We start from the raw sequence: 9696 nt of genomic DNA on the forward strand, positions 1-9696 counted from the left end.
ATGAAATGAAAAAGATAAAGCGCCCTCAGGAGGCCCAAAACGCCATTTTTTTTTTGAAAATTAAAAAAAAATATAAGGGTGTTGATCTCGTTTAACTCATATGACACCAAATCACTAAAAAAAATAATTTCTCGAAAGATTTTGATCAATTTTGTTGCATTTTTGAACACACCGTGCTCAAACCACAACGCAAAGCAGAAAAGGAGATGTGAGAAGTTTCAAAAACAGCTGACAGTGACGGCCTCGAAGCTCGGGTCACCACTTTGACATTTCGTCAGTCAACATAATCATCGTCATCATAGATCATCATCAACAAATCGAAAAACACGCAGTTGGGTGGATTTTGGGAGGAATTGGTGATTCAAAGCGTACGGAAACAATAACAAACTAGAAGTTTTACCTCTTTTAGTGGAATTAAGTTATTTATGTGTTGTTTAGTTGATATTAAAAGAATAAAATATTTAGCTCGTTTGTCCTCGACCTCTCGAACATTCCCCACAGTTGCTGAACCTAGAGAGGGGAAGCCCAGCAGAGCAGGTAATTATCTGAAAATGACTTGCATAAAATTCTTTTCTTTGTATTTCTGTGCATTCTACATTCATTCCCTTCGTTCGCAGCATAAAATCGATAGGGCAAACCAAATCCGCCATTACGATGCCCCAGGAGATCAAACGGGAACGTAAAAGTAATCAGGTAAATCGCAACACCTTTGAGAACATCACTCTTCAACACCAGAAGTGTTTAGTTGTCTTTGTGCTGTGTGCCGTGTCCTTGACTGACTTCATTTGAATCGCTTGAGCTCGGCTCAGGGCCACGACGCACGCATAGTTGCTGAACCACAGCAAAAATCGAGTAGATTTTAAGTGTTTCCCCCCTTCTCTGTATTCTTGTAGTCGATGATGCATCCGAAAAGAAGTCACTGGAATGAAGTAATTATCCTCCTGCACCAATCAACGCGCCCGAATCAACCACACGGTGGTAACTTTTATTCGTTCCGTTCCGTTGCAGGCTCCCCTTTCGCCCTGCCCCATTCCGGACATCTCCGACGATGAGCTGGTGTCGATTTCGGTGCGGGACCTCAACCGCACGCTCAAACTGCGTGGCCTCACCCGGGACGAGATCGTGCGGATGAAGCAGCGCCGCCGGACGCTCAAGAACCGTGGCTACGCGGCGAGCTGTCGGATCAAGCGCATCGAGCAGAAGGACGAACTCGAGACGGAAAAGTCCCAGGAGTGGCGCGACATGGAGGCGATGCACGACGAAACGGTGCGCCTGCAGGACGAGGTGGAAAAGCTACGACGGAACTACGAGGCGCTGCGCAAGTTTGCCGTCAGTAAAAAGATTCCGCTGCCCCAGGAGATGGACATGATGTGAGGAGCGCGGAGAATTGTTCCAAGAAAGCAGTACATTCTGGATAGCTCTTAATTTGCAATGCAGATTACAATTGGTCCAAAGGAAACGAATTTGTTTCCGTCCTCATTCACAGTGTGTAAACGTTGTCGACTTCATCGTCGCAGGAGCATTTTGCAATACACTTCTTTTGGTGCGTGTAGTTTTAGTTTTGTACATAAGTTTATCACAATATTCTTCATTAATAAACACAATTATTAAACATAGAAACACGTCGTTGTTTAAATAAACATTCTTTAAATAAATAAAATATTTCGAATAAAACTTTTTCTTTTTTTAACAATCTCAAATTTGATGGAGCTTTTAATATTTACTATCAAAACAACCTTAAATTCTTAATTTTTGCCTTTTTACCGAAAAATATGATAAAACTCAATTTTGAAACTAGGATATCTCTTTAACCAAAACAATGTAAAAAGTTGTTTCAGTACACTGCCCATGTTCGCATAAATGTCCCATATGCAAAACAACAAGCTGATAAAAACGCATTTGAAGTTTGTCCCACGTATGAAGCTACGTGTGAAGTTTTCGCGAAAACACTGGATTTCCTCCTGATTTCTAGAACAAAGTCATCCAGGCTTTTCTGAAAGATCACACGATTTTTTCAAACTGCATCAATAACTCAAAAGAGAAGAAAATACAGTACAGGTCTTTTTTGAAGCAAATTAGAAATACACTCAACCCCCGGTGGTTGGTAACTTTTTCGTTTGACACTTTTTTAGTTTGTTGGTCAAACTAAAAAGTGACGAACTGTCACTTTTTACACGGCGCTCACGAACACTATCAAAACAAGCATTTGGTAGTGTTTGTGAACTCCGTGTAAAAGGGGTGTCAAACTAAAAAGTGACCCCGTTTGTTTGACAACAGTTGGTGTCAAACCATCGGGGTTTGAGTGTAGAAACAAGTGTCGCAGTCCATTTTTCAAATAAGCTATGCTGTTTTCGGTAGAATTTTGCCGAACTCGATAGTCACAAAGAGTGTGCAACAATGAAAAAAAAATTATTTAATTTGATAATTCATCCGGTTACTTAAAAAATGTTGCCCCTTCTTCAACTTATCATTTAAAAAAAAACTTAAAATTTTCATGAAATTTACTTTATTTCACATTGAAATGTAACATACTATTGGGTACTTATTATTAATTAACCCGAGGATTTCCGTGAATGCGCTCGGGCTGGAAGATGTTAACCTCCATTGTTGATGTCTTTGCTGGGTCGGCTCAGTGGATCGATAGCCGAATTATAGCTCTAAAATAAATTAAATGTTATTAGAAATTTTTATCACTGTAATGTTTGTGAATTATTTTACCTTAAATGCACTTCTCCACTAAATAACGATTTCAGATCCATGTTGATTCACAGTGGGATTGTTACTGAATTCTTTTGCAATAGTGAACATATTTATATGTCTAACCGCGTTTTCTACCTACAACTGTCGGTAGGCTTGTAAACAAAAAGTATTGACGTTGTGTTTACCTCGCTTTTGACATCACCACACATCCTTGACATACGATAAGCTTTTGGCATTAGCCGCAAATATTGTAGTAGCGCTAGGGTGCAAAAGTTTTAGCCACGGTTTGAATATTTAAGTTGTTGGTTTCAAAATGTACATGTCCAGTACCTACCGTCATCTGGGGCGAATCCGGACTACAGTCTGAATAGGGACAGCAGGTTTTAGAGCACTCATAAAAGCTTGAATCAATCAAAACTATCAAAACTAGATTGGACACAAATTTCATCTAGATTTAATTAAGATCCAATAGTAATAAAAAAGTACACAAATATCACTTAAGAGCAATTCCAGCTCAAATCAGGAATTTTCTGGTACTTTTGTACCCGACCCTCTCCGATTTCAATGAAACTTTTTAAACATGTTATCCTAGGCGTATATAAGCCATTTTTGTGTATATGGAGCCAATTGTACTTGAAAATGACATTTGAGAAGGGCGTAAGTAATTTAAATATTTTTGAATTTTGTAATTAACAAATTATAGTAACTCAAAGCCGTTGCATCGTATCAAAAAGTGGTCAAAGACAAACTTGTAGGAAATTGGACGGGCTTTCTGAAAAAAAACACTGAAAGAAAAATACACGCCACTTCGATGAGATTTTTCAATTTTTAAGTTTAAAAGCTAAATGTGAAGGTGATTTCACGATTTTTTTTCGTTCAAAATTTTTGAGGAAATAGCCTAAAATGTTACAAAAAGACTCACGAAAAATGCAGGATGGTATGTCTCTCCTAAAAAAATACAAAAATCATTTACTAAAACTGTTTTTTGAAAAGTGGTCTAAACGTCAAAATTTTCAAAAACCCATATTAAGAATCGATTCCTCAGAAAATTTTACATAAAAGTCTCTATATTGACCATTGTCCTATGTCCAATCCTTGTGAAGATACATCGGTTTTAAAAATAAAAATGTTGAAAAAAATGTTTTTTAACGGTTTTTTGCAACTTCTAAATGACAGACTTGATTTTTCAGTTTCGTAAATTTCCCATAAGTTTGCCTTTGAGAGCTTTTTTATTGAACTCGTTTTAATATTCACGTAAGCTTTTTAAAAATCCATGTTTCTACCACGATGAAAAAAATAAACTATTCTCAGTTATGAGCAATGTAATTAAGGTCATATCTGTAAGCCCATATCCAATTGAAATACTGCCAAAGACAAACTTATGGGAAATTGGACGAGCTTTCCGGTAAAAATATTTACGAGACTGAAAAATCAAGTCTGTCATTTAGAAATTGCAAAAAACCATAAAAAAACTTTTTTTCAACATTTTTATTTTTAAAACCGCTGTATCTTCACAAGGATTGGACATAGGACAATGGTCAATACAGAGCATGAGCATGAGCATGAGCATGAGCATGAGAGACCACCCATGGTTGTCCTTCTCCTTTGCTGAACAGGACCGTAATATCCTTTCAGCTCTACTGATCATAGGCTTCGACAATCAAGTGGCGTTTCCCTTATCAACAGCATGTATGAATGCGCCGAAAAGATAAAACACCATGATTGCTAAAACTATAGATCAGTTGCGAATAGGTAACAGTCATTGGCCACCAACGGCGCCCGCCATGTCAGTTTGTAGATCTCGATTTTAAAGGACGGGAATGTTAGCGCAGGTTGCTACTAGGGCAGCTGATTTACTCTGTGCTTACACCCCACAAGCGCCAGGAACCTGAAAATTTGTTAGTAGGATAGGGTGTTTGGTCAGGATTCATCATAGAAGATGATGATGCGACCTAAAATCATAGTGTTTGTTGAAAGGTATTATGTTTTATTCTCAAGGCAAGCAATCGGATGCTGCGGATGAGACATTTCCCGTTTATCGGGTGTTAACTTTTAATTGAAATGGTTTAATCTTAGACAGCCGGCTGTGGAAAGATAGAACCAAAATTATTTGTAATTAAATGATGAAGGATTTAACAGTCTGACTTTTTAATTGAGATGTTTTTACGAGTTTTACATGGTTGATGTTTAGTGGGGTGCTGATTAACGAAGCGAACGACGAGTTAAGATGTTTATCGAGCTGAAATGGTATGATAAGATTTTGTTGTTATTGCACACCGACGACGAACGCGAAAAAACCCTGCGACCCGACGGAAAGGCATCGCAAATCAGACTGGCTCAATTGTCATCGATGACAACCAGAGCCAGCCGCACCTTTACACACATAAACGCACGTGAAAAAAAAACGAAAAACACACCGACGACGAACGCGAAAAAAACACGACCCGACGGAAAGGCATTGCAAATCAAACTGCGGAAATGAAGAGAAAGAAAATAACATAAAAAAATAAAACCTAGTCACATAAAACCAATCACCCCATGCACACAAACAGCGACACAAAAGAGACGAAAACGATCACGAAAAAACAGGACTGCGCGTCCCCAGAAGCACTGCACTTTTTCATAAAATACTAAAATACTAAAATACTAAAATACTAAAATACTAAAATACTAAAATACTAAAATACTAAAATACTAAAATACTAAAATACTAAAATACTAAAATACTAAAATACTAAAATACTAAAATACTAAAATACTAAAATACTAAAATACTAAAATACTAAAATACTAAAATACTAAAATACTAAAATACTAAAATACTAAAATACTAAAATACTAAAATACTAAAATACAAAAATACAAAAATACTAAAATACTAAAATACTAAAATACTAAAATACTAAAATACTACAATACTACAATACTAAAATACTAAAATACTAAAATACAAAAAAGCATAGCATAGCATTGGTGTCTACCCGTAGCTGCTACTTCGTTATTGACCAGGACCCCCAAACATTGCTCCGTGGACCACAGATGAAAAGTAGGAACCAATCATCACCCCTTCGCAATTTTCAAAGGTCCCTATCGTGCTGATCAATACCGACGCCGGCCACGACCAGTGGTAAGACACGGGGAAGTGGATGGGAAAGTTAGCCGATACTTGAGTGATGGGACCGCCAAATCGACTGCGTCTCCGACAAAGTATCACATGAGTTTTGAGGGGTTAGTAAGATGGGTATGAGGTCAGGATTCACTGTGGTAGGTGATGCGACCATGAGCAATTTGTTTATCGGTTGAAATTTTAAAAATCTTAGGCAGCCGGCTGCGGAAAGATACCTATCTAGGGATTTCAATATAGTATTAATTCGACCGCGGTTCTCCAGAAATTCTCCGTCGGCGTGCCTTCCGATCAACGGTGATGTAGGATGGGCTTCATTTATTGAAATGATTTTATATCATAAGCCTTAAAAAAATATTCGACGGCGTGCCTTCCAATCATCGATGATATAGAAAGGACTTAATCCAGCAATACGACTTGCTAGTCAAAAAAAAATAGGTACGTTTTTATAGAAAACTATAAGAAGAGAACAACACAAAAAAACTCATCGGCCAACGAACGCGAGTGAAAAAAAATAATGAAAAAAAGAAGAAGGTAAAAAAACAGAACTGCGCGTCCCGAAAAGCACCACACCAATGATGCTATTATTGAATTATAATGACGAATCACCCCATGCACTCGAACAGCGACACAAAAGAGACGGAAAATAACACAAAAAACAGGACTGCGCGTCCACACAGGCACCGCACTACTCCATAGGACAATGGTCAATACAGAGACTTTTATGTAAAATTGTCTGAGGAATCGATTCTTACTATCTGTTTTTGAAAATTTTGACGTTTAGAAAACTTTTCAAAAAAACAGTTTTAGTAAATGATTTTGTGTATTTGCCTTCCTCACTTTACTGAGGAAAGGCTATAAAATCACTCGGAAAATGAACTGTTTAATTAGACCTCCTAGACCAACCTTCATTTGTACATATCGACTCAAAATCACCAGCTGAGCAAATGTCTGTGTGTTTGGCTGTATGTAGACATGTGTACAAAATCAATGTCACTGGAATATCTTGTCACAGGCTCAACCGATTTTGGCCGGAATGGTTTTAATCGATCCGTCTTAACATCTCCTAAGTTGCTATTTAAATTCATGCAGTTTGCTCGTGTATTTAAAAACTTTTGTGAAAATAAAAAAAAAACTGTTTCATATTAATTTAAAATTAAGGTAAAAAAGTTGGTTTTTTCATGAAACCCTCCCATGTTATATATTTTTAGAAAGCATATGAGAAGACCTTTCTTGTGGATTAAGAATTTTCAAGATCTGACTTACCTATCTAAAATTACAAGCAGTTTAAAAAATTTACATAACCTCAAATGGTCCCGTCTGGTCGCCACTAAAAAAGCTTTGTAGAGGGATGCCATTTTCCTGAAAGGCGGTGTCTGTATAATCATGACAAAAAGTCTGTAGGAAGTCTGTTTTTTTTACACGTCACTTATTTTTATTAGGACCTCTTAGGAGCTGCGATCACGTTAGGGGAGATCCATAAACCATTGTAATCACTCTATAAATGAGAGGAAGGCACCAACCACCTAAAGGTGGATTAAGTTACGTTTTTTTTAGGAGAGACATACCGTCCTGCATTTTTCGTGAGTCTTTTTGTAACATTTTAGGCTATTTCCTAAAAAAAATTTTAACGAAAAAAAATCGTGACATCACCTTCACATTTAGCTTTTAAACTTAAAAATTGAAAAATCTCATCGAAATGGCGTGTATTTTTCTTTAAGTGTTTTTTTTCAGAAAGCCCGTCCAATTTCCTACAAGTTTGTCTTTGACCATTTTTTTGATACGATGCAACGGCTTTGAATTACAGTAATTTGTTAATTACAAAATACAAAAATATTTAAATTACTTACGCCCTTCTCAAATATCATTATCGAGAACAATTGGCTCCATATACACAAAAATGGCTTATACACGCCTAGGATAACATGTTTAAAAAGTTTCATTGAAATCGGAGAGGGTCGGGTACAAAATTACCAGAAAAATTCCAGATTTGAGCTTGAATTGCTCGTAAGAGGTTAAAACTCGAGACAGGGTTGCCAGATCTTCAATGTTTTGGACTCTTTGGAAAGGTTTTTTTTGCAAACGATGTATAACATGATGGTATTTGAGTCGATTTCCGGTCTAACATCCGGATAAATACAAAAACACCTTTTTATACATAACTTTTGAACTACTTATCGAAACTTTATAAAAATCAAAAGGTGCGTATGGGACCTCAAAACAGATCGAGTGCAACTGGTATGGCCAAAATCGGTTCAGCCAGCGCTGAGAAAAGTTAGAGATAATTTTCGGCTCATAAAAATTAAAAATAAACATTTTAAAGAAAAGTTGTTATAAAAATCATTCTACACTAGGGGTTGTTAAAATATTACGTCCAGAGATTTACAGGATTTCAGAAAGACCCCCTCTTCCCTGTCACGCACTTTTCCTTTTCTATACCTTGAATATGGGTTGTCACAAACTTCAGACATGAAAACAATTTTTTGCAATTCCGTCGTGAAACTACTTACTTTTCCTGTCATTCTTGAACTACGGAAGAGCCTACTTTTCTGTACCAAAAATAAAATGCTGAAAAGTTCTACTTTTCAGCACTCAAATGGGTGCTGAAAAGTTGAACTTTTTAGCACTTGTTTCGAAAAGTAACACATTTCAACATTTTTTTTGATTTAAACGATTTATTGACAAAATACATGAAAATTTGACTTAAAATTTCACTCAATGTGTGTTTTTTGGATTTGCAAAAAAATGTTGTATGGAACTCGTTGCAAAACTTGATTTTTTCAGCACTCTTCGTATTTATCCAACTCGGTGAACCTCGTTGGATAAATGTACGACTCGTGCTGAAAAAATCCTCTTTTTGCAACTTGTTGCATAAACTACTATTAAAATTTAACCGAAGCCTAGTAAGTACTACGTTTTGTTCAGAAACTCATGCCGAACATGTTGCTCATGAAAATATGATGACTATAAAAAGTCAGTTTTGATGCGATTCAATCATTCGAACGTTTGGGTTCAAGTAGAAGTGTTGACATACATCTTCTCGTTTTTAGTATATTTTTTCAAATAATTTATATAATTCCAATGTGAATTAGCTTTAAAAATCATACCATTCTTAAAAAAAAATCCTTTTCATCCATATTAAAAAAAAAAGAGCGAAAGAACCGTTCAAAAGAGCGGCGCTTTTTAATGAGCGAACGAAAATGAGCGGCTCCTATAAAAGAGCGGTTTTGCCCACCTCTAATTGCATCCAAATGAGCTGATATTTGTCGTGAGAGTCCTTATGGGTATGCTTAAAGCTACCAACTGTTCGGATTTTTCCGTACCGTACGGATTTTGGGTCCTCATTTTAACAGGTCGGATTGTAATACAGATTTTTTCGGCAAAGTAAAATTTGTAAACATTAAAATACGACACGCTTTGATATTTTCAAATCCCAAATTTAAAATTTCTTTAAACAATTCCTTAACAGTTATTGCTCAGTCAGCAAGATTTGGTAGCCTTACAAAATCTGTACCCACCCTTACAACCATATTAACAAAGTTGAACGCTAGAAAATATTGAGTGCGTTGTTCCGAGCCTTATTTAGTGATTTACAGTACCCACATTAACATACAATTCACACTAGTCATGAACTAGATCCTTACGCTACACCTCCCCCTCAAAAAATGCGGTCAAAGCGAACGAAGACTCGATCAATTGATCAATCTAATGGACTCAAAAACAAATTGGTATTTTTAGTTATCGAATCATGCTTGCACTACTTTAATGCCTCGTGTCTGAAAAAACTGTATCACCAGATGTGCTCACACTTTCACGATCACGATGCACGACGCGACCGATCGCATCGAGAGCGGGCGGCACGAGAAAGGATC

At 36.7% G+C, this 9696-nt stretch overlaps 1 protein-coding gene and 1 long non-coding RNA gene across 3 annotated transcripts; one reads left to right on the plus strand and one right to left on the minus strand.

Annotated features, from left to right (window-relative positions):
* The first annotated feature begins 291 nt into the window (after positions 1-291).
* On the plus strand, positions 292-1669 carry LOC6037724 (transcription factor MafK). 2 transcript variants are annotated; one of them, XM_001847553.2, is made up of 4 exons: positions 293-537; positions 618-693; positions 894-929; positions 1009-1669. In XM_001847553.2, the coding sequence occupies exons 2-4, from the start codon at positions 655-657 to the stop codon at positions 1372-1374; spliced, it is 441 nt and encodes a 146-aa protein (XP_001847605.1). In that variant the 5' UTR covers positions 293-537; positions 618-654; the 3' UTR covers positions 1375-1669. The 2 variants fall into 2 exon arrangements, with proteins under 2 accessions (XP_038114463.1, XP_001847605.1); XM_038258535.1 differs by lacking the exon at positions 894-929 and having other exon boundaries at positions 292-537.
* Positions 1670-2483: 814 nt separating this feature from the next.
* LOC119768104 lies at positions 2484-2897 on the minus strand. Its single transcript, XR_005277921.1, has 2 exons — positions 2719-2897; positions 2484-2657 (listed from the first exon to the last, which is right to left on the minus strand). It is a non-coding gene; the product is annotated as an uncharacterized LOC119768104 (long non-coding RNA).
* Positions 2898-9696: the final 6799 nt, after the last annotated feature.

This window comes from Culex quinquefasciatus, chromosome 2 (genome assembly GCF_015732765.1).
Source record: "Culex quinquefasciatus strain JHB chromosome 2, VPISU_Cqui_1.0_pri_paternal, whole genome shotgun sequence".
NCBI lineage: Eukaryota > Metazoa > Arthropoda > Insecta > Diptera > Culicidae > Culex > Culex quinquefasciatus.